General features: G+C 49.0%; 1 protein-coding gene across 2 annotated transcripts in view; it reads right to left on the bottom strand.

Moving 5' to 3' along the window:
• The window catches only part of kiaa1549la (KIAA1549-like a), a 474,294-nt gene that overhangs the window by 50,668 nt on the left and 398,712 nt on the right, over positions 1-24,914 (bottom strand). For both annotated transcript variants that reach the window (XM_086008325.1, XM_086008326.1), the window contains exon 17: positions 1,786-2,136. In XM_086008325.1, the coding sequence (XP_085864451.1) occupies positions 1,786-2,136 (351 nt within the window). The remainder of the gene's footprint in view (positions 1-1,785; positions 2,137-24,914) is intronic.

The raw sequence follows: 24,914 nt of genomic DNA, 5'->3' as shown, positions 1-24,914 counted from the left end.
ATTTCCCTACAAATACTGATTTCTTTCAGTTCCTCCCTTTCATCAGACCCTATGTTCCCCGACATTTCTGGGAGGTTATTTGTGTCCTCCTTTGTGAAGACAGAACCAAAATATGTATTTAATTGGTCAGCCATTTCTTTGTTCCCCATTATAAATTCCCCTGATTCTGACTGCAAGGGACCTATGCTTGACTTCACCAATCTTTTTCTCTTCACATATCTATAAAAGCTTTTACAGTCAGTTTTCATGTTCCCTGCAAGCTTACTCTCATATTCTATTTTCCCTTTCTTAATTAATCCCTTTGTCCTCCTTTGTTGAATCCTAAACTGCTCCCAATCCTCTGGATTACTGCTTTCACTGGCCAATTTATATGTCCTCTCCTTGGATCTTATGCTATCCCTAATTTCCCTCGTTAGCCACGGTTGAGTCACCTTTTTTGTTTTATTTTTATGCCAAACTGGGATGAACAAATTCTGTAGTTCATCCATGCGGTCTTTGAATGTTTGCCATTGCCTATCCACCGTTAACCCTTTGAGTGACATTCCCCAATCAATCCTACCTAATTCACGCCTCAGACCATCGTAGTTTCCTTTATTTAAATTCAGGACCCTAGTCTCTGAGTCAACTACTTCATTCTCCATCTTAATGAAGAATTCGATCATATTATGATCGCTCCGACCCAAGGGGTCTCGTACAACAAGATTGCTAATTAATCCTTTCTCGTTACATAATACCCAGTCTAAGATGGCCTGATCTCTGGTTGGTTCCTCGACATATTGGTCCAGGAAACCATCCCGTAAACACTCCAGGAATTCCTCCTCCACAGTATTGTTACTAATTTAACTTAAAATCAGAGCCAGGCCATTCAGGAGAGAAGTTAGGAAACACTTCTTCACACGAAGGGTGGTAGAAGTGTGGAACCCTCTCCCACAAACAGCAGTAGATGTTAGCTCAATTAGCACATAAATACCGTGGCAACAAGAACAGGTCAGAGGCTGGGCATTCCGCGGCGAGTGCCTCACCTCCTGACTCCCCAAAGCCTTTCCACCATCTACAAGGCACAAGTAAGGAGTGTGATGGAATACTCTCCACTTGCCTGGATCAGTACAGCTTCAACAACACTCAAGAAGCTCGACACCATCCAGGACAAAGCAGCCCGCTTGATTGGCACCCCTTCCACCACCTTAAACATTCACTCCCTCCACCACCGGCGTACCGTGGCTGCAGTGTGTACCATCTACAAGATGCACTTCAGCAACTCACCAAGGCTTTTTCGGCAGCATCTCCCTTACTCGCGACCTCTATCATCTGGAAGGACAAGGGCAGCAGGCGCATGGGAACACCACCACCTCCAAGTTCCCCTCCAAGTCACACACGATCCCGACTTAGAAATATATTGTGTTCCTTCATCGTCGCTGGGACAAAATCCTGGATCTCCCTCCCTAACAGCACTGTGGGAGCACCTTCACCACACGGACTGCAGCGGTTCAAGAAGGCGGCTCACCACCACCGTCTCAAGGACAATTAGGGATGGGCAATAAATGCTGGCCTTGCCAGCGACGCCCACATCCCATATACGAATATTTTTAAAAAATGAATAATTTTAAATCTGAGCTCGATAGATATTTGCTAGTCAAGGCTATGGAGCCAAGGCAGGTGGATGGAGTTAAGATACAGATCAGCCATGATCTCACTGAATGGAGGAACAGGCTCAAGGGTCTGAATGGCCTCCTCCTGTTCCTATGTTCCTTAATGCATGCATTGTCGGAAAGGTGTAGTACTTACCGGCCTGGGCAAACTATACTGGAACATGTCCTGCCCGTATGCGGGAACCCACTGGAGTCCAGTCCTCGATCTGCTCATGGTTCCCGGGGCGCTGGTCACCAGCTCCGTGTAGGGCAGCGGCTGACCCGCGGCGTAGTGCACCTGGTGACGGCCGTGAGCGACTCGCCCAGCGGACGCCAGGCTGAACGCTTCCTCCAGGAGCTGGTGCATGTGCTGCCGGACCTCGTCGATCGAAGGCTGGGAGCTGAGGGTCGAGGATTCCGAGTGACCTTTGGCCTGTCTCGTGCGGGCGGAAGTCCGAGGTTCTGCGATCCGGTCCACGTTCGTTTCTTCTATCAATTCTGGCTCCGTCTTTTTTTTTTAAAAAGGAAACGAGAGAAACAAAGAAAAAAATCAACTCGGTTGTCAATATCTTTATCTCCTGCCAGCTAATGAGGGATAATTTCTCATCCTTGTTTTCAAATCCCTCCACGGTCTCATCCCTTCCTATCTCTGTATCTCCTCCAGCCCCACAACCCCCCGAGATCTCTGCGCTCCTCTAATTCTGGCCTCTTGAGCATCGCCGATTTTAATCGCTCAACCATTGGTGGCCGTGCCTTCAACTGCCTAGGCCCGGAGCTCTGGAATTCCCTCCCTAAACCTCTCCGCCTTTCTACCTCTCTTTCATCCTTTAAGATGCTCCTTAAAACCTACCTCGCTGACCAAGTTTCGGTCATCTGCTCTAATATCTCCTTATGTGGCTCGGTGTCAAATTTTGTTTGATAACGCTCCTGTGCAGCACCTTGTGACGTTTTACTACGTTAAAGGCGCTATATAAATACAAGTTGTTGTTGTTGGCAATTTCAGAATAGAAAGGCAGAGGACCATAGGACGTATGTCAATGGGTGAGCAAGTAGTGACGGGCTTTTCATCTGTTTTTAGCAGATCTCCTTTGAACCTTGCTCGCTTGTGGTCTGGAGCACGTTGATGATGGTTAGATGCTAAGCTGGCAAAGTGGCTCAAATAGGCAAATTCAGGTCACCGTCGGTGCTTGTCAACTCCTGAGGTCAATTATCGAATCGCAGGAACAAGCCTTAAACTCGAGGAACAGCACCTCATCTTCCGATTAGGCACTTTACAGCCTTCCGGACTCAATATCGAGTTCAACAACTTCAGATCATAACCTCGGCCCCTATTATATTTTTATATTTTTTATCCACACTTTTGGTTTGTGCCTTTTCCTTTTCTTTCTCTCCCACACGGCAGCTGTCTCTCACTCTGCCAGCGCACTTCACACTTCATCTCGAGCCATTGTTTGTTTCTTTACCTGTCCTATTACCATCTCATCTCGCCTTGAATATCTCTTAATGTCTCTTCTGTCATCCCCTCCCCCATTTCCCAGCCCCCAAACTGCCTTTTGTTTCATTTCCTGCCTTTTTTCTCAGTTCTGACGAAGGGTCTTTGACCTGAAACGTTGACTCTGTTTCTCTCTCCACGGATGTTGCCGGGCCTGCTGAGTTTTTCCAGCGTTTTCTGTTGTTATTAAGTCTTCTGGACCATCGGGTCTATGTTTTCGGACAGCAGATGCTGGTAAATGATCTGCTGTTACCATTCACACCTCCTCTGGTAACATCATTTCTTTCTTTACTTGTCCCATTACCACCTCCTGTTGTCTCGCACTATCCTCCCTTTCGTCACTTACATCACTCCTGCCTTCCACCCTATCACAGACACAGAATTACACAGAATATACGGCACAGGAACAGGCCAATCGCCCCAACCAGTCCATGCTGGCGTTAGTGCTCCACTCGAGACCTTCCCTTTTGTTCTTTCATGTCCCCTCTACCCTTTCCCTGCCTCTGTTCTTACTTAAAAAGTTACATCTCTAACTTCTTCCTGTTCTGATGAAAGGCCGTCGACCTGAAACGTTAACTCTGTTTCTCTTGCCACAGATGCTGAGTGTTTCCAGCACTTTTTCTGCTTTTTTTAAGTCTGTGTTGGTGCTTTTCTCCACATGAGCCACCCAGTCTAATCTTGCTCCCCATACCCTTTAATATCCCACCCAGTCTAAACACACTCTCCCCCTCACTCCCCGCACCCTTTAATATCCCACCCAGTCTAATCCCACTCTCCCGCTCACTCCCCGCACCCTTTAATATCCCACCCAGTCTAATCTCACTCTCCCGCTCACTCCCCGCACCCTTTAATATCCCACCCAGTCTAATCCCACTCTCCCCCCTCACTCCCCGTACCCTTTAATATCCCACCCAGTCTAAACACACTCTTCCCGCTCACTCGTCGCACCTTTTAATATCCCACCCAGTCTAATCCCACTCTCCCGCTCACTCCCCGTACCCTTTAATATCCCACCTAGTCTAATCCCACTCTCCTGCTCACTCCCCGTACCCTTTAATATCCCACCCAGTCTAATCCCACTCTCCTGCTCACTCCCCGTACCCTTTAATATCCCACCCAGTCTAATCCCACTCTCCTGCTCACTCCCCGTACCCTTTAATATCCCACCCAGTCTAATCCCACTCTCCCCCCTCACTCCCCATACCCTTTAATATCCCACCCAGTCTAATCCCACTCTCCTGCTCACTCCCCGTACCCTTTAATATCCCACCCAGTCTAATCCCACTCTCCCCCCTCACTCCCCGTACCCTTTAATATCCCACCCAGTCTAATCCCACTCTCCCCCTCACTCGCCGCACCATTTAATATCCCACCCAGTCTAATCCCACTCTCCCGCTCACTCCCCATACCCTTTAATATCCCTCTCAGTCTAATCCCACTCTCCAGCTTACTCCCCGTACACTTTAATATCCCACCAAATCTAATCCCACTCTCCCGCTCACTCCCCGTACCCTTTAATATCCCAGCAGTGTAATCCGTCTCTCCTGCTCACCCCCCATACACTTTAAGATTCTTTTAATTCAAGCAACTATCAAATTCTTTTGAAAAGAATGCCTGGACTCTGTTTCCACAACATTTTGTGGCAGAGAATTTCACTTCTAAACCCGCTGTGAAAAAACATTTTTTCTAACCAATTCTTAAATTCTTGCGCAATATCAAAATACTGCGGGTGCTGGAAATCTGAAATAACAACAGAAAATGCTGGAAACACTCAACAGGTCAGGTAGCATCGAGGAGAGAGAAACAGAGTTAACGTTTCAGGTCTGTGACCCGTCGTCAGAACCAGAACCAGAACCAGTTCTGACGAAGGGTCATCGACCTGAAACGTTAACGCTGTTTCTCTCTCCACGGCCGCTGCCTGGTCCGCTGAGTGTTTCCAGCATTTTCTGTTGTAGTTTCTTAAATTCTGGCGATTGTCTCAAATTTATGTTCCCTTGTTACTGTCCCATTGAGCTGCGGAAACAATCTATCAATTTCACAACCCTCCAATGTTTTGAGGACCTCCATCAGATCATCCCTCAACCTTTGAACTGCTTGTAAATTTCAGCCTGCATATCAAACATTACCACAGTGAGGACACTTCAGAAACATTGGCTGTAAAGCACAGCAGGACATCCCGAGGTCATGAAAGGCGCTGTATCACTGCATTTCATTTTTTTTATAATTATACTAATTATTGTGACTCTGCATCTGCTCTCCTGCTAAAATGGATGAACGGAAATGAGCAAAATAAGCTAATCAGCCTATCCTGAAAAACTCGTGTACAACTCAAAAGAAAGAAAGAAAGACTTGTATTTCTATAGCGCCTTTCACAACCACCGGCCGTCTCAAAGCGCTTTACAGCCAATGAAGTACTTTTTGAAGTGTAGTCACTGTTGTAATGTAGGAAACACGGCAGCCAATTTGCGCACAGCAAGCTCCCATAAACAGCAACGTGATAATAACCAGATCATCTGTTTTAGTGATGTTGGTTGAGGGATAAATATTGGCCCCAGGACACCGGGGAGAACTCCTCCCTGCTCTTCTTCGAAAAAGTGCCATGGGATCTTTTACGTCCACCTGAGAGAGCAGACGGGGCCTCGGTTTCACGTCTCACCCAAAAGACGGCACCTCCGACAGTGCAGCACTCCCTCAGTACTGCACTGGAGTGTCAGCCTGGATTTTTGTGCTCAAGTCTCTGGAGTGGGACTTGAACCCACAACCTTGTGACTCAGAGGCAAGATAATGCTACCCACTGAGTCACGGCTGACAAAAGAAGATAATAGATAGGGAAAAACAAGTCACAAAATTGTGGGTTCAGAGTGCAGATCGGAACAGAGTGTTAAGCTACGAGTTTGGTGAGTGAGGGAGTGAATCTCAAAGGTTAATCTTTTTAAAAAATAAAATCTAGTCTTGTGTGCTTGCAATTAACATTTACATTTACTGTTTCAAGTTTTAAGTTTCTTCCAGGCTTGGGCAGGGCTAAGCAAGCTCTGTGCTGGAGAGCAGGTGAGAGTAATGAATTAATTAACTGGTCTAATCTGGTTCTGTAACTGCCAGAGAGCTCACTTATTTAAATCTCAGCAGTTTAAATAAGGGAGGCTAGAGTGCAATTTGCCATGGAGTGCAGCTGGGAACAGAGTGTAAACCTGCGAGTTTGATGAGTAAGGGAGTTTGTGGAGGGAGGTGTTCCTTTCTTTTTCTATCTTTGTCAGCTTCCAGGAGAGCAGGAGTTAAAAAGCTGCACAAGAGGGGACAGAGAACCAGCGGGAGTTTGGCTCTGTAACACCCCCCAACTGCATCTGGAGAACAATAAAAGTGCAGTTTTTACAGATGCTGCGAGTTGGGAATTGGTTCTTAAGGAAAGAGTCCGAGAGCGGGAGCAGTCAAACAACAACAACTGTGAAACTGCTAAAGTGATGTCATAACCAGGGAAGGAGCTGATTGGTAAGTAGGACCTGGTGATTATTTCAACAGTCCAGTCATTAAAGTAAAAGTAAGGTCTCTAGTTTAGAATAAGCCCTGTTCCTGGGACTAGGGACAGGGTCACTGGCAAGGCTTGGAAACTAAGCAGAGCCAGGCCTGGTTAGTACGTGGAGGGGTGACCATCAGGAAAGACCAGGTGCAGAAGGTCACGGAAGAAGCCCCAAGGAGGGGCGGTTGGTGAGAAGGTCACGGAAGGAGCCCCGGGAGGGGCGGCTGGTGAGCAGGCCCGGGCGTTGGGCTGAAGATTGTCGGACAGGAGGAATGGTGGAAATGGAATGGCGGCGCGCACAGACGCAGCGGCTTTGCTTCTCCCAGGACGGTGCTATTTACGTTTAATGTTAATGTTATTTGTACTGGACTCATGGGAGCTTGCAAGATCACATTTTGTTGTTCATGTACTTGTACAATGACAATAAAGTTGAATTATTAATTATTATTATTATTAATTATTAAGTAGTGTTTAAAGGGAAGTAAGGTCCCTAGTGTATTTAATATTCTTTAATTTAAAGGAAGTAAAGGGAGTAAATTAATGGTAGGACATGGCAGGGCAGCTCGGCAGCGTGGAGTGCTCCTCCTGTGCTATGTGGGAAGTCAGGGACACTTTCGGTGTCCAGGGCGAACACATGTGCAGGAAGTGTCTCCAGCTGCAGCTATTCGAAATCCATGTTTCGGAGCTGGAGCTGCTGCTGGAGTCACTGTGGAGCATCCGCGAAGCTGAGATCTTCATGGATAACACGTTTAATGAGGTGGTCACACTGCAGGTAAAGAGTGCACAGGCAGGCAGGGAATGGGTGACTGCCAGACAGAGTAAAAGAACTAGGAAGGTAGTGCATGAATCCCCTGGGTCCATCTCCCTCTCCAAAAGATTTTCTGTTTTGGATACTGCTGGGGGAGATGGTTTCTCAGGGGAATGCAGCAAGAGCCAAGTCCGTGGCACTACGAGTGGCTCAGCTGCACAGGAGGGGAGGAAAAAGAGTGGGAGAGCAATAGTGATAGGGGATTCTATCGTAAGGGAACAGATAGATGTTTCTGTGGCTGCAGACGTGACTCCGGGATGGTATGTTGCTTCCCTGGTGCCAGGGTCAAGGATGTCACTGAACGGCTGCAGGGCATTCTGAAGTGGGAGGGTGAACAGTCAGAGGTCGTGGTTCACATTGGTACCAACGACATGGGTAGAAAGAGGGATGAGGTCCTGCAACAAGAATTTAGGGAGCTAGGTAGCAGATTAAAAAGCAGGACCTCAAAGGTTGTAATCTCTGGATTACTCCCGGTGCCACGTGCGAGTGAGAATAGGAGGATAGAGGAGGTGAATGCGTGGCTAAAGAGTTGGTGCAGGAGGGAGGGCTTTAGTTTCCTGGATCACTGGGTCTGCTTCTGGGGAATGTGGGACCTGTACAAGTCGGACGGGTTGCACCTGAATCGGAACGGGACCAACATCCTTGCGGGGAGGTTTGGTAATACTGTTGGGGCGGGGGGGTTTAAACTCACTTGGCAGGGGGCTGGGATGCGGAGTGGAGCTATAGTAGGGGGTGATGCACAGCCAAATATAGAGGAAAAAACAAGTCAGCCTGGAGGCAGAGCAAATATGTAGTGGCACAAGGGAGTATGGCAAGGCTGGATGGCATTTATTTGAATGCAAGAAGTCTTGCGAGTAAGGCAGATGAATTGAAGATGTTGATGAACACATGGGACTATGATATTGTTGCTATCACAAAGACATGGTTGAGGGAGGGGCAGGACTGGCAGCTCAATATTCCAGGGTATAGAAACTCCAGGCGAGACAGAGGGGGGTGTAAAAGAGGAGGGGGTGTTGCAATATTAATCAAGGAGTCAATTACTGCTGTAAGAAGGGATGATATCTTAGCAGGTTCCTCTAATTAGGCCATATGGGTAGAACTTAAACAAAAAGGGGGCAAGCACTTTGCTGGGAGTGTACTATAGGCCTCCAAACAGTCAGGGGGAGATAGAGGAACAGATATGTAGGTAAATCTCAGAAGTGTAGAAATAATAGGGTAATAATAGTAGGGGATTTCAACTTCCCCAATATTAACTGGGATAGTCAGAGTGTGAAAGGTTTAGAGGGTGTGGAATTCTTAAATTGCATCCAGGAGAGCTTTTTGAGCCAGCATGTAGAAAGTCCTACAAGAGAGGGGGCAATACTGGACCTAATTCTAAGGAATGTAGCCGGACAAGTGGTAGAAGTGTCAGTAGGAGAGCATTTTGGTGACAGTGACCATAATTTGGTGAGATTTAAGGTAGTCATGGAAAAGGACAAAGATGGACCGGAAATAAAGGTTCTAAAATGGGGGAAGGCCGATTTTAATATAAGGCAGGATCTGGACAAAGTGGACTGGGATCAGCTACTTGTAGGAAAATCCACATCAGAGCAGTGGGAGTCTTTCAGAAAGGAAATAGAGAGAGTACAATGCCAACATGTTCCCGTAAAGGTCAAGGGTGGGACCAACAAGCCCAGGGAACCCTGGATGTCAAGGGATACACAAGAATGGATTAGGAAAAAAAGGGAGGCTTTTGGCAGATACAACGGACTAAAAACAGTGGAAGCCCTAGAGGAGTATAGAAAGTGCAGGGGGGTACTTAAAAAGAAATTAGGAGAGCGAAGAGGGGGCATGAAAAAACACTGGTGGGCAAAATAAAAAAATCCCAAGGGGTTTTTGCAGTGGGGAAAGAGTTAAACTGACATCGCTGGCAGTTTCACTGAATAGTATAAGATAGACAGGGACTAACATGAAAAACCACATCCATAAAGATGCGGTCAAAGATAGCTGACCTTTGGAGAGATATAAAACAATTAAATGGAGACTGGATGTCCAGCATTTCAACTGCCTGTAAGAACTTTATTACCTAGGTTACATTCCAAGGTATCTTTTAATTAGCATTCAGCAGTTTTAGTGATTGATTGAGAGGGCAGCTTATACATGTTTATATTAAGATTTGTAACCAATCCGTGAAGGAGCATGTGGGCCAAGATCCAATCAGGTGGCAGGAATGAATTTAACATGAGGTGGCCATGCTTATTGTAATGTATAAAAATGTAGGGCTAGATTTTCAGTTGCTTGCGCCAGCAGTTAGCGCCTTAAGAGAAGTGATTTCCGGGCGCTATGCGTGTAGCGCCCGGGCGCAGCGCAGTTTGCGCCCCGCCCCAAATTAAGTTGCCCGTTAGCGCCGGCGCAAAGTTTAGCGCCCGCCCGGATGCGCGCGCAGAAAATGACGTCACATCCTCGTGCAACGCCCTTTGGCCGCCCCGATTGCAAACTTCAGTCGGACCGCCCCATTGTGCGGCGGGCGGCCGGAGCGTTTGGAAAAAGGAACGCAACACAACCAGCGCGGGCCCCGGGGGGCGCTAATTAAAGGGAACGTCCTCTCCAGTATAAAGGCCATCCTTTTTTCAGAAAACAGTCTTGTGCAACGCATTTCTGGAGACACAACAAGGAGGATAGCTAACTGGTTTCAAGCAGCAAGAGCCAGGTATTTTTGGACTCAGGCAACAGCGCTGCAAGTGGCCATTTGGAAATTAGAGTGTTTGCCAGGATTTGATGGGGGTTGCATGGGGTGCCAACGCGGAGCTGCAGCTCCATGTCCGTAGGGCTCGCAGACGCATTGTGAGAGGGGCAGCCCTGGCTAGAGGCAGAGGGGGCTACAGGCGTCGGCCACGTAGGCCTTACCCAGTCAGGCTATACCGCCAGCAGCGCTCCTACCTAAACATGAGTGCCGCGCGATGTGTTAAAAGGCTCCGATTCCGAAAGGGGGTGATTGCAGAGATCTGCCACCTGCTTTGCCGAGATCTGCGGCCAAAGCTCAGGTGCAGGACGTCTCTGTCGGTGGAAGTGAAGGTGACAGTGGCATTGAACTTCTATGCCACCGGCTCCTTCCAATACGCTGCTGGGGACATAGCAAACATCTCCCAGTACGGCGCGCATCGCTGCATCCGCCAGGTGACCGAAGCACTGTTCAGAAGGAGAAGCCAATTCATCTCCTTCCCCATGGCCCTGGAGAGCCAGCATCAGCGCGCATTGGGATTTTCCAGACTCGGGGAATTCCCCTTGGTGCAGGGCGCCATTGACTGTACGCATGTGGCTTTGCGGGCCCCTCTGGAGCATGGCGAGCAGTATCGCAACAGGAAGGGCTACCATTCTCTGAATGTGCAGCTGGTCTGTGACCACAAGCAGCGCATCATGGCAGTCAATGCCAGCTTCCCAGGCAGCAGCCACGATGCCTTTATCCTGCGGCAGAGTACTGTGCATGACATGTTCCAGGCACAGCCTCCCCCAAGAGGATGGCTACTCGGGGACAAAGGCTATCCTTTGTGCACCTGGCTCATGACCCCGCTCCGCGCGCCCAGGACCGCTGCTGAAGAGGCCTACAACGAGAGCCATCAAACCACCCGCAACATCATCGAGCTAACTATTGGGGTCCTCAAGCAGCGGTTCCGCTGCCTTGATCGCTCCGGAGGAGCTCTCCAGTATTCGCCGGACCGGGTCTCCCAATTTGTGGTGGTTTGCTGCATGCTACACAACCTGGCTATCCGCAGGACTCAGGCACTGCCACCTGACGTTGGACCAGCACCTCAGGAGGAGGAGCAGGAGGAGCATGAGGAGGAGGAGGAGGAGGAGGAGGAGGAGCAGGAGTACGTTCCCAGGAGGGAGCGACCAGGGCCAAGGGCCGCACGACGCCACCTTATTACACGGTACTTCTAAGCCCCCTGTCAGGGAATGGCCAGGGGCCATGAGGGAAGATGAATGCAGCCGCTCCGCAAGCCCTCAGCCGGCGAAGCCAACAAACACTAAGAAGAACAACCATGGAGACTGCATGAATAAAGATAATTTTTTATTACACAAAAATGAAAAGCCCTTCCCACATGAATCCCCAAAAACAATAAACGGGCCCCACAAAAAGCCCAACAAACGACTCACTCCCACAAACTGGGGAGGAGCCACTCCACCTTTATTGAAACCGGGCCTCAACGTCGGCCTAACGCAAAAAAAAAGCCCTCCAAAAGCACAACCATGGGCAAAATAAAGATGGCCACCGCCATATTAAAGGAAAGCTGGCCACACCCTCTACTGAGTGGCCCGCGAGGGCGAGACCTTGGCCAGCATTTTGCCTCCCCTGCCCTGCCTGCTGCTCCTTCGCAAGCTCTGCCCAGTGGCTGCTGCGAGGCTGGGGGAAGGCGCCTGAGGCTTAGATGCCCTTCCGCCAGATGCCGCTGGGGGGCGGCCTACACGGCGTTTGGGCCTCGAGGGGCCGTCTCCTGAGTGGCGCACCTGAGCCTGGCCACCATCAGCTGCAGCCGCTTGCCCTTGACGCCCCAGAGGGGGAATGGCGGCGACGGATGGCGCAATGTGGGCCAGCTGGCGTCTGGGATGCGCTGGCTGGTGCTGTGGCGCGGTGGCACTCGGCCGGGCCCGCACTGCAGGATCCGCAGCAATCAGCCGACGGCCGGCTTGCTGGGATGGTCCAGCGCGGCGCCTGCCCTGGCGATGCCTGCCTGAGACAGCGCGTGTGGCAGCAGTGAGTGGCCCTGTGGTCCTGGTGTGCGCGCGCATCACATCCGCCAGGGTCTTGACGGCATCAGTTAGCATGCGGCCAGTCGCGGCAGTTGCTGCCCCGAACTCGCGCACACTGGTCGCCAGCGACTCGATGGCCTCAGGCATGCGCCCCACCACGCTCATGAGCTCCGTGTGGCGCCGGTCCGAGTCGTCGGCCATCTGATCGAGCTTCCGCACCTCCTCCGAAGTGAAGGTGTCCGGACTGGAGTCGCGACTCTCCCGCTGGGGAGGAGGGGGCCGAACTAGGGGACCCTTGCCGCGTTGGTGACGGCGAGTGTGCCGAGCAGCAGCACTCCCCTCTGATCCTTCCCCCCTTTGGGGGGAAGGCCGCGGGCCACGCGCACGGCTGCTGGGTGGCTGGACGCCACTGGTCCCAGAAGCTGCATTGCCCTGCGACAGTTCCTCCAGGCACTCGTCCAGTGAGGAGGTGTCAAGCATTTCCTCCTCTCCTGCGGGACGTGACTGTTCCCCCGAAGGTCCGGCTTGCTCCTCCTCCTCCTCCTGGTTGGAGGTGCTGTCACTGGCAGCCTCAGGGTCCTGGTCGTCACCAGCTGAAAGCAGGAATGCACAAGAGTAGCTTCAGAGTGAGGAGACGGCGTCAGCGAGGGAGTTAGGACTGGTGGGATTCAGCGCATTGGTGGGACAGTGGCAAAGGAGGTAGCTCGGATGGGCCAGTGCGACGCGAGAGGGCCAAAAGGCGAGGTCCTTACCATTGCCGGGCAGTGGAGGGTCGGATACACCGCACGCTGTGGGGACAATCACACGGGCTCCCATGAGCACACACACGCGCTCCTCCAGCCGAGTGAGCTTCTGCAGCTTGGCGCGGCCACCCCTGGCACGGGCCTGGCGATTAAACGCTACTTTAGCCTGCAAGAGAAAGGACGGGCTGTAAGTGCGCAGTGAAGCCCTGATGTAGTGTGCACTGCCTCCCATGGTGGAATAGCTTGGACAGAGTGAAGCCCTGATGTACTGTCCACTGCCTCCCATGGTGGAATAGCTTGGCCAAAGTGTAGAGTGCCGAATGGCCATTTGATGCTCATGACTGTCCCAATGCTGCTGGCTGAGGGCTGGCCAAAAGGACTTTCAGGTCCCTTTGCCCATCATGTCAGGTGTACATGCAAGAATGAGGAGGAGACTGGAAAGGCTACTCACCCTCACAATCCTGGTCAGATCGTTGTATTTCTTACGGCATTGTTTGTGGGTCCTGGGGGCCTCGCCGGTGAACGTCACCCTCTGGGCGATCTGCTTCCAGGCTTTGGTGTAGTCGTGGTGGGTTGGATTCCTCCCACTCTCTGGAAACAAGATCTTGCGCCTCACCTCCAGAGCTGTGACCATTATGTCCAGATCACCCTCTGAGAAGCGCAGGGCACGCTGACGGGCCTTCTCTGGCGTTGCCATGACTCCCTGGGGCTGAGCAGTAGTGTTGAGGCCTCTTTGCAAGGCTGCAGTGTGCAGGGCGTGGCAGCAGACCAATTCGTCCCTTCCCCCTTTAAGAGCTGGTCGGCACCACGGGGTCTGCTGTCAGTGCAAAAATGACCGCACCCGTGCTGCGCCCCGCCTGGGCGCTATCCCTCTGGACCGCCGGCTTAGCGCCTAAAGAGAGTAGTGGAACGCCTCTTTTAGCGCTCCACCAACCTCTTAGGGCGAAGCCACTGAATTTCCGGCAACGGGGCGCTACTTTGGGGCGGGCGCTAACTTCGGGCGGGCGCTAAGGTTAGCGCCCCAAAACTGTCTATACTGAAAATCTAGCCCTAATTGACAAAATGGTTAAACGATTGGCAACCGAATGACCCACCGGCCAAACAAAGAAAATGGTGGGCTAAAGAAACAAAATTAAAGGGAGAAAAAGCCATCATTTTAGTGGCTCGCGCATATTATGTCCGTGTATGATTGAGACACGGACAGCAGGAGTTGAACAAAACAAGTCTTTACTGAAAGGAGTCAATCGGGAAACTGAAACTACAGAGGCTTACTAGCGCCTTTTATACAGGGGTGGTCACTGCCGGTACTGCAGTCTGAGACCAGTTATTCTCTTAAAGGTACATACACAACAATTCCTCCCCTTTTAGATAAACAGTACATAACATTCATTTAACAACTAAATGATAACTAATTACAATTACGGTTGCTAGATACATTGGTTGAGTTTAAGCAATTATAAGTTCAGTCTTTGAGGAGGCTTCCTGATTCTGTCTGGATAACACCTCTTTGGGGTATCAGGTTCCTCTGGCAAGGTTGAGTTGGGATCAATGTCGTTGTTTGGTTCATCTGCTTCCAATATCACCGATTCTGCGGTAGCTGCAATTGGTACGTCGATTTCATTACCAGGTGTATCAGATCGTGGTGTGGAGTTGACGTTTTCCAGTGACTCTAGAATCTGGTCAGCATGGCGTCTTACAATGCTCTCTCCAATGTCCACGGTATACATGAGAGGTCCTTGCCGTGTACAAATCGCTCCTGGCTGCCATTTCTCAGTGCGGTAGTCCCGGGCCAAAACTGGTTGACCTATCTTAAAACTCCTGGTCGGCCTTCCATTCATATTCTGAAACTGCCTGTTCTCCACATCTCTTCGGACGTTTAGCTTAACCAAATCCAAGCGGCATCGTAGTCTTCGATTGAAGAACATCATGGCTGGAGTTTGGTTGGTAACCGCATGTGTCGCATTCCGGTAGGCAAACAAGAAGTTGTCCACCTTGTGTTGTAGGGGTATATCTTCATTACACATTGCCTTGATAGCCTTCTTGAATGTTTGAACAAACCTCTCGGCCAATCCATTAGTGGCTGGATGATATGGGGCAGATGTGTAATGCTTAACACCATTGTTCTTTAAGAACCTCCGGAACTCTTCAGACACAAACTGTGGTCCATTGTCAGAGCAAATCTGTTCAGGCAGCCCATTCCTGGCGAATATGGTTCGTAAAACTGATAGTTTTTTCCGTGGTGGTTGAGGACATTTTTATTACCTCTGGCCACTTTGAATGTGCATCCACCGCAATTAAAAACATCGAGTCCATGAAGGGACCAGCAAAATCAATGTGCACCCTTTGCCATGGAGATGAGGGCCACTCCCATGGATGTAGAGGAGCTTGTGGTGGGGCGTTTTGGACCTTCTGGCATCCTGCACAGCTCTTGGTCATCTCTTCCATTTCTCTATCGATTCCCGGCCACCACACAAATGCTCTGGCTAAGTTCTTCATTTTTACCCCACCCAGATGACCCTCATGAAGCTCACTGAGCACTCTATCCATCAACTTAGGTGGAATTACTACTCTGGATCCACACATCAAGGTTCCTCTGCACACTGACAGCTGTTCTCTTCTCGGCGAGAATGATGGCAGCAGTGGTTCGCCATGTGCTGGCCATCCCTTCACTGTTAAATCATAGACCCGCGATAGTGTCGGGTCATTCCGTGTTTCCTTTTCTATGTTTGCATTCGTCACAGGGAGACATTCGACTATGGTCGAGTGGAATAACTCCATTGGATCCACTGCAAGGTCTTCTTCTTCCACCGTCGGCAAGGGTAGGCGTGACAATCCATCAGCATTCCCATGCTGTTTAGTTCCTTCGTACTCGATGTCATATTGGTGTGCCCCTAGGAAAAGGGACCACCTCTGCAGCCGTTGCGCTGTCATTATCGGTACGCCCTTCTGAGGGTTGAAAATGGAGACAAGAGGTTGATGATCGGTTAGTAGAGTAAATTTTTGACCGTGCAGGTAGTGATTGAACTTCTTCACCCCCCACACCAGGCTGAGTGCCTCTCTGTCAATCTGGGCGTAGTTACGCTCGGCTGAAGTTAACGAGCGTGACGCAAAAGCTATCGGCCTCTCTGAACCATCAAGGAATTTATGTGACAGTACCGCCCCAATGCCGTAGGGAGACGCATCACACGCCAGTCTGATCGGCAGTGCTGGGTTGTAGTGAGCCAATACTTCTCTTAAAGTGATTAAGTCCTTACTCTTCTGAAAGGCCCGCTTACAGTCATTGCTCCATTTCCATGTTACTCCTGTTCGTAGCAGGGCGTTCAGTGGGTGCAGGATTGTCGACAAATTCGGCAAAAACTTATGGTAGTAATTCACCAATCCGAGGAATGACCTCAGTTGCGACACATTTTCAGGCGCTGGGGCCTTAACAACCGCTTCAATTTTGTCAGGGGACTTATGTAACCCCTCTTCGTCAATCACGTGGCCACAATACGATATCTGTTTCTTAAAAAACTCGCACTTGGGGCGGTTGGCTCGTAGCCCATGTTCCCGTAATCTAGTGAGCACCTGTTCTAGGTTGTTAAGGTGTTCACTGTCATCTTCACCTGTCACAAGGATGTCGTCCAAGTAACACTGAGTCCCCGGAACCCCTTGCAGGACTTGTTCCATCGCTCTTTGCCATATCGCCGGACCCGATGCTACTCCGAATACCAATCGATGATACTGGTAAAGACCTTTGTGTGTTTATCGTGAGATACTTCCTAGAGGATTCTTCAACCTCCATCTGCAAATATGCTTGTGCTAGGTCAATTTTTGTAAAACGCTTCCCTCCAGACAGTGAGGCGAAGATGTCTTCTATCCTTGGAAGAGGATATTGTACTGTGTGAAGGACTGGGTTCACCATCACCTTGAAATCCCCACAGATGCGAACCTTCCTTGGCTCCTCAGACTTATTGCTTAACGTTTTCTTCATGACCGGAACGATGGGTGTCGCCCACTCGCTCCAGTCGACCTTAGACAACACGCCTGCCTTCTCCAGATTCTCCAGCTCTGCCTCGACGGCTGGGCGAATTGCATATGGTACCGGTCTTGCTTTGAAAAACTTGGGAATTGCATTCTCTTCTATTTTTATCGAGGCGGTTACGCCTTTAAGAGTGCCCAGTTCTTGTTGAAATACCTCTTTGGCGTTAGCTAAGATTGTTGACAATCGTCCAGGAGTGACTGTAGTGATCACCAGATGCATGGAACAGGAAAGCTACAGTTCTTGAGGAAGTAGGACCAAGGTCATACACTGTTAGAACTGAGGAAGGACAGATTCTCAGGAGGAACCGTCGTTCCCTCCTAAAAACACAAGAGACTATTCAAGACCAGATTGATGACAATGCCGCAACTGCATCGTGTCATTCACCGCCAGAACAATCTCATGAAGACACATCAGACTTACCCGTGTTGAGAAGATCCACACGTGAAGTAAAAAAGCCTGATAGACTTAATCTTTGAGTACAATGTAAAGCTTTGAAAATGTGTTGACTGTTTTGAAAATGTTTATGTTTATAGAGCACTAACAAAAGTGTTACTGATATTATCTTTATTGTTTTCTTGAAAGTTGATTGATATTGATTTTGTTAAACCTCAAAGAAAGGGGGATGTAATGATCAATAACATGTCATTCTATAGTGGACACTAGGTGGAGCTGTGTAGAGCTGTATATAGCTGTATGTTTAAGACTACATTACCCATGAGGCACTAGGCTACCCAGAAGGCAACAGTCAAGATGGCAGCCTGCACACAGGAGCACACATGGAAGCCTCTACAGATACTGTACCTAGAGAACGTGTACTGAATAAATAACTAGCTAGAAGCTAGCTGTGTTCATAATAAGAATGTCTAGTTATTAATGAACATAACAGTGACGTCTTCATCTTTTATACCGTCCACCGTCATTGCATGAATGGAGTGCCAATCTAAGCTTATCTTCCTGATCCATTCACATCCCAATAACGGTGGTCCACCATTTTGCAGTATGTAGAGATACAATTTCCGTATTTTCTTGCCGTTGTATTCGACAGGCACCCTTATTTTTCCTCTGGGGTATACTTTTTGCCCCGTATACGTCGTCAAGACGATGGATGTCTCTCTCAAGGGTATGTGTGAGAATAGCCGCTCGTAGTCTCATCGATTCATGATGGTTAGCGCTGATCCTGTATCCAATTCCATTTTAACTTGGGACCCTGCTATCGTGAGGGTGACCCAAATGGTTCGGTGATCCTCTTTTGTGATTACATTGTGAAGTTTGAGACAGCTTAGTCTCCTGTTCCCGGATTCATTATCGCTCATCTGGTCTTCGGAACCACTGTCCGTCATCTTTTGTACTTTCTTGTACGGTTCCTTAGTAGCCTTTTTGTTGTCGCTGGTCTTCTTCCCAGACCTGCAAACTCGTGCAATGTGTCCCATCTTTCCGCATTGCCTGCATATTTTGTCCTTGGACCAGCAGTCCTTCTGGTCATGGTTAGTTCTGCCGCAGCGATAACATTTTGCAAATCCCCGTGTCATTTCGTGGGTGCCGTATTCCTGTGGCTTTTGTTGAATTTCCGCAGCTTCCCTGGCTGCTGCTTCGTACGATACTGCCACGCTGAAAGCCTTATCTAGCGTCAGCTCTTTCTCTGAGAGTAACTTCTTCTGTGTTCCTTCACTCAGGAGTCCACAGACAAATTTGTCCCGTAGGGTATCTGCCAGTCCTGCTCCGAACTGGCAGTGCTTTGATAGCTTGCGTAGTTCCGTAAGGTACTCATCATTGCTCTCATCTTTATGCTGAGTTCTCCTGTGGAATTTAAATCTTTCGGCTATCACCAGCGGTGCAGGGTTTAGGTGTTCCTGTAGGACAGCAACAATTTCGTTAAAACTCTTCGCCTTCGGTTTGGCTGAAGTAATCAGGTCCCGCAAAAGGCCGTACATTCTAGCGCCCATTAAGTTTAGCAATACCGATGCCTTTTTCTCATCGGCTATTTCGTTTGCCTCGCAATATACCTCGACTCTTTCCACATACGTGGTCCAGTCCTCTATTGTATTATCAAAGGCAGTGATACAGCCAGGCATCTTGAAAATCTAAAATGGCGCCTCCCGCGCTTTGCCTTCTTCCCCGCTGTTGCTAGCGCTGCTTTCTGCGGTTTCCGTTGCAACCTGCAGCTCCTCGCGGTTTCCTGCGCGTTTAATATTTCTTCTTTTTTTATTATTTTCCCGTCGTGGAACAACACTGTGGGACTCTTGCCTCCCTCTTCTCGGGTCTATACGCAGCCCGGCTTCGTAGCACCGGCCGCGCCCTGTGTACTCCACCCTCTCTCTCTCCTCTTCCCGACAACGCTGCTCAGCCCCGTTGCAAGCCACCCGCTCGAATTCGCAACCGCCGCAGCCCAGGAAGGATCAGTGTACTACCTGCCACCAGCCCAATTAGCTGAAGCACCGTCGACAGGAACCAGGCCCCGCTTTCGACAGCTTCTCCAGCAATCTTCAACTCCGCTGACTCAGGGGCGGATGCCCACGGTCGACGCCCGTTTCTACTGCTTCTTTCTTCCTTCTGGCCTCGACCTCTGCTCACTTCGCTGCAGGAATGGATCCCAGGAGGTGGTGCAGACTGTAGGTAAGTTCGTATCTGCTCGTCGCCAGTATTATGTCCGTGTATGATTGAGACACGGACAGCAGGAGTTGAACAAAACAAGTCTTTACTGAATGGAGTCAATCGGGAAACTGAAACTACAGAGGCTTGCTAGCGACTTTTATACAGGGGTGGTCACTGCCGGTACTGCAGTCTGAGACCAGTTATTCTCTTAAAGGTACATACACAACAGCGCATATTATGAGTTGAGTAGACGTACTCGAATTTGGACCAAAAAAGGGGGCCAAAATTGTACCTGAGTAACAGTAATTGAAGAAAGTGAATAAGGAAAATTTTAAAGTTTTATCGACAGATTTTAGTTTCTGTACAAAACAAGTAAAATCCAGGATTTGCTGAGTGAAAGGAATCTTAAAAGGAATGCTGGAATCTCAGTTTGTGTGAAAGTGTGGAAGTTTTCTGTCTTTGAAAGTAAATGTCTTGTGTTTGTTTTAACTCCACCCACTCTTTTGTACAGAGAGCTAAAAGCTGTTTAACCCTTTGAACACTTGTCTTGAATGATGGACAAGCGTGTGTTGTTTTAAGTTTGTTAATTGTTTTACAAAAGATAAGCTTCAGCCTTGAAGTCACAGTTGCCAATGTGCCTGGAAGAAAATTAATTTGAATGTTTATGTTTGTTAATGAAGCTATGGTTTCTTTCTTTTTTCAAGTGAAACTGGTTAGGTTAAAAAAAAATGGATCTGGATTGAATTGGAGTTATGAGGTTAATTAACCTATTAATCAGACATTTATTGTGGCCATGGTGAAATTCTGGTTGGTGTAAATTTGTGTAGACCGCATTGAATAAGATATTTAATAGTCTGAAACCAGACTTTAAAATATTTACAGTCTTGGATATAGTGAACGGATTCTGGTCCATACCATTGGCAGAGGAATCACAAAGGGAAATTCATCTTTACTATCGGGGATAGACAGTATACATGGACCAGGGTCCCGCGGGGGTTCCACAATAGTCCAAATATATTCCACCGTGTACTGAGTCAAGCCTTAGACGAGTTAGACCTATCAAAGTACCAGAGAGCCCTACTCCGATATGTCAATGACATAATGATTGCATCAGAGGATGCCAAAGGACACATGGGAGCAGTAGTAGCCACCCTCCAGACACTTAAGAAAGCTGGCTTTAAATTGAACCCCAAAAAGGCACAGGCTGGACTGTCTAAAGTGAAGTATCTGGGGCCCGAGATTAGCCAGGGGTATAAGGCACTCCCGCAGGAACAACAGGCAGCCATAAAATACATGCCAAGGCCAGTGACCGTCCGGGGAGTGAGGAAAGTGTTGGGACTATTTAACTCCAGCAGGAATTTTATATCCGGCTTTGCAGGGACAGCAGAGCCGATTCAATGTTTAGTTAAAGGGGGGAGACCCACCACTGATAAGATAGAATGGGAATCGGAGCAGGACGAGGCTTATGCAAAATTAAAAGCAGCCCTGACGTCCGCACCCGCACTAGGATTGCCAAATATAGTCAAACCATTCCATATATACTATATATAGTATAGATGGGAACTTCTATAATGCTGTAGTCACCCAAGAGTACAGGGGAGATATGAGGCCAATTGCCTATTACTCCACCCAACAAACCCCTGTGGCTAAAGGAATGGCGAGATGCGCGGCGGCCCTCGACTGCGCCGCATGGGCGGTACGGATATGCGAGCCCATCACTGTCAGGACAGCTGATATTACACACACAACACACAGTGGTGGACCTGCTAAACACAGGCAAAATGAAGGCTGTATCAGGCAGAAGGAGGGCGGCGTGGGAAGCAGTATTGATACCCAAGGACAGATCAGTCCAGATTATACGGGAACATAGAGTCAACCCCGCAGAGGGAATGCTAACAGACGGTGAGGCACACGAGTGTCAGTTAGTAATCGAAGAAGAGGTCAGAGGAACCGTATCAGAATCGCCCCTTGAAAATCCCAAAAACACCTTGGGCTAAAAATTCACTTTGGGGCGCCCAGCTCGCCTGGGCGCCAGAATTACCGCTGCGCGCGGAGCCACTTGCGCCATCGGGATATTCAGTTTCAGCGCCCCAAACGGAAGCCGGCCGCTATACAAGGCTTCCCGCGTCCCGCTTGGGACGCTGAAACTGAATATCGGCGCGCAAAGTGCCGCAGCGCCACCCGCTGCGGCACGGCACGCTGCGGTACTGCAGGCCTTCCTCCCACTGTTAAGGGGGAGGTGGCTGCAACAGCGCGATCCCCGCTCGCGAGTGCCGGCAAATGAGCCCGGCACCAAGGAGAAGTGCCGGGCTCTCGGGAAACAGCCGGCAATGCCGCGGGGGGGGGGGGGGGGCGGTGTAGGAGGCCGGGGACGGAGGTGCGGGCAGGCGGCTGCCGAAAAAGTGGCCGGCCGCACCTCCACCTTAACTCGCGCCACTGCCGCCACAGGTAGGCCCCTGTGTACCGGTCGCTATTTGCGGCCGGCGCGGAAGAGGCGCCCGCGACCTAATATGGCGTTCGGGGCGGTAGCGGGGCGTTGCGCACACCTATGACGTCATCGGTGGCGGCGCAGCGCTACAGGCTAACGCCGCCATTAGCGCCCCGCTAAATATCGCGGTGGTTGCGGCCAGTGGCGCTAAAGCCTTTGAGTGGCCTCTTTGGGCGCAAACTGGTGGCGCAAGCAACTGAATTTCTAGGCCCTTTTTATTTAGATGGATCTTGCCGATATATAAATGGGGAGCCACATACTGGTTGGGCAGTAGTATCCGAGAACAGAGAAACAGTCGCAAAGGGAGGGCTTCAAGGGGGAACCTCAGCTCAAGTAGTAGAACTAGTGGCTCTCACGGAAGCATTGAAATTGGCAAAAGGAAAACAAGTAAATATATACACATAGTAGATATGCATTTGGGGTAGTACATGATTATATGATAGCTTGGAATAGGAGAGGATATGTAACCTCCGGAGGAGGACACATACAGCATGAGGAGGAAGCAGTGATTAAAATAAAGGCACACCATAAGATAGTGAGCGAGCAACAAAAAGGAAATATGTTAGCTGATCAGGCAGCAAGAGCAGCAGCGGACACAGATGCCTACACCAATAGCAGTAGGTAGAATAACAGCAGAGGGAAGAAATACTGCCTAGTGATCATAGGCCAGTTTACAAGGTGGGTGGAAGCATTCCCCACCAGAGACTGCAGTGCTCAGATTGTGGCCCGAATATTTGCATACGACGTGATACCGAGATGGGGGGTCCTGTTGCAAATAGATTCAGATCAAGGTACCCACTTTACGGGAAAGGTAATGAAAGAAGCTTGTAAGCTACTAGGAGTAAGACAGGAGTTCCATATCCCCTATCATCCACAAAGCTCAGGCATGGTAGAGCGAATGAACAGAACCCTGAAAGCAGCCTTAAGCAAGGCCATTAGGAAATACGTACAAACACTGGATAATCAATTGAAAGAGTTCAAACAAGAAATTAAAGAACAAGACATCAGAGATAAAAATACACAAAAGCAGGGGGCCTCGGCGCCCCTACCCAAGGTGGGAGAGCAGGTATTTGTTAAAATATTGACAGAGATCGGGATTCTCACCTAGATGGACTGGGCCATTTGAGGTTATCATGACCAGCGATACATGTGCATGTATAGGTATGATGAAGGGAAAGGGTAGATGGAAACATTGGACCCAATTAAAACGATATAGCAATAGCCCATCTGGTCTTAAATCCCACAGGAACAATGGAATAAACACCGGAGATAAACTAACCTCTGGTGACGACCAGGCTTCTGCTTAATTTACAGGGAAACTTCACCATGAAGGTGGGATTACTACTGGGAATCATATGCATCACGAAATAAGCAAAGGGACATCCCACATTACACGACAAGTACATGATGAAGCACCATGTCCCAAATACACAGAAAGAAGAGACAAGCGAACCGAGGATGCTACAATGTCCAGATATGAAACCTGGACCTATGAATAGACTAGTATTATTTACCGAGGGAGAACAATTGTATGGTAACGTGAGACACGAAATTGTACCGGTGCTAATGAACTTAACTATGTTACAATGGCCAGGATATTGTGAAAGGTTTACTAAAACTAGAGAATTGTATGCATATATGATAAAGAATGTCATTAACCAAGCTGCTGATGCGACAGGGACTACTAATTTTAGGGGACATGCTGCATTCCACCAAAGGATTAAGAGGAGCTTAGGAACCGATATACTCACAGGAATAAACACAGGGACATCATTCATTAATACCCTAGATATACAAGGAGTCCAAAGTAGTGTGGAACAACTACAAAAGGTAATACAGCAGATGTTAGAGAAGGAAACTGGTTTGGTTCGACAAGGATCAGAGTTGGGAGAACATACAATAAGGAAATTACTCGAGGGAATCAAGGTTATAGAGGACCATGCTAGCATTATCAACAAACTAAACCATAGAGATGTGGAACAGGCAAGACTAGGTAGGGAGAGGCTTGTGTCATGCCTATGGCCAATGGATCACCGGACAGTTAAAACATAATCTGGCACAGATACAGCGAGGCGAGGTACCAGACTGGATTAACAGCACACAACTCTATGGTCTGAGCCATAATTCAGGCTCTCTGAGTGCTTGTACCCTCAAAGGGACGACCAGAGTATATCCAGTGATACAAAAATGTAAAGCAGAAGTGACAGCAATGATAGGCATGGTACTCCTGATACCAGTGGTGGGACTAGACACGACTCCATACCCAAACATAGGCAGAGTGAGGGGTGAGACATACCTCCAATACTATACAATTGATACCTATGCCATCAGAAAGAATGGTACTATGAGAGGAGTCTCCCTAAACAGATTTCCACGGGAACGGCACGCTTACGATATGCCCACATCCAGTAGGAGAAGGCCCTAAGGATGAGTGCGGTTATAATAAGACAGAGGAGTGTGTGTTGGAATTATCACATGTTGATCACCATCACACCTGCTCGGGATATAGAGGCGAAGGGGAGTATTGTATAGCCACCACAGAGACTGAGTACCAATATAGTAACCTTGTATGTGCAATCACAATGCCTAACTTCTGCTTTACACCAAAGATCCCTGTGACAATTGGACACACTAGATTGGTGTATGTACATTCAAGGGAGGAGATAAAACTAAATGTGTCAGATAGTCTAAAGGACGAGTTGGTCAACTATGAAGATCCGGTAGGGGCCCCAATACCCCGCCTGCAAGAGGATCTGCAAGAAATGAAAGAGGATTTAAGTAAGATGGTGAAACAATACATAGTGTTGCAAAGGAATCTTGGGGAATTAGAAAGGGACATAGAGGTAGAACTACAGGAAGTCCCGTGGTATGAGAAGCTGTGGGATTGGGGAATGAAT

Source organism: Somniosus microcephalus, chromosome 15 (assembly GCF_052327205.1).
Source record: "Somniosus microcephalus isolate GS21.2 chromosome 15, FLI_Smic_1.0, whole genome shotgun sequence".
Classification (NCBI taxonomy): domain Eukaryota; kingdom Metazoa; phylum Chordata; class Chondrichthyes; order Squaliformes; family Somniosidae; genus Somniosus; species Somniosus microcephalus.
The sequence above is the reverse complement of the archived record's forward strand: the minus strand, read 5'-3'. Positions and strand labels throughout refer to the sequence as shown.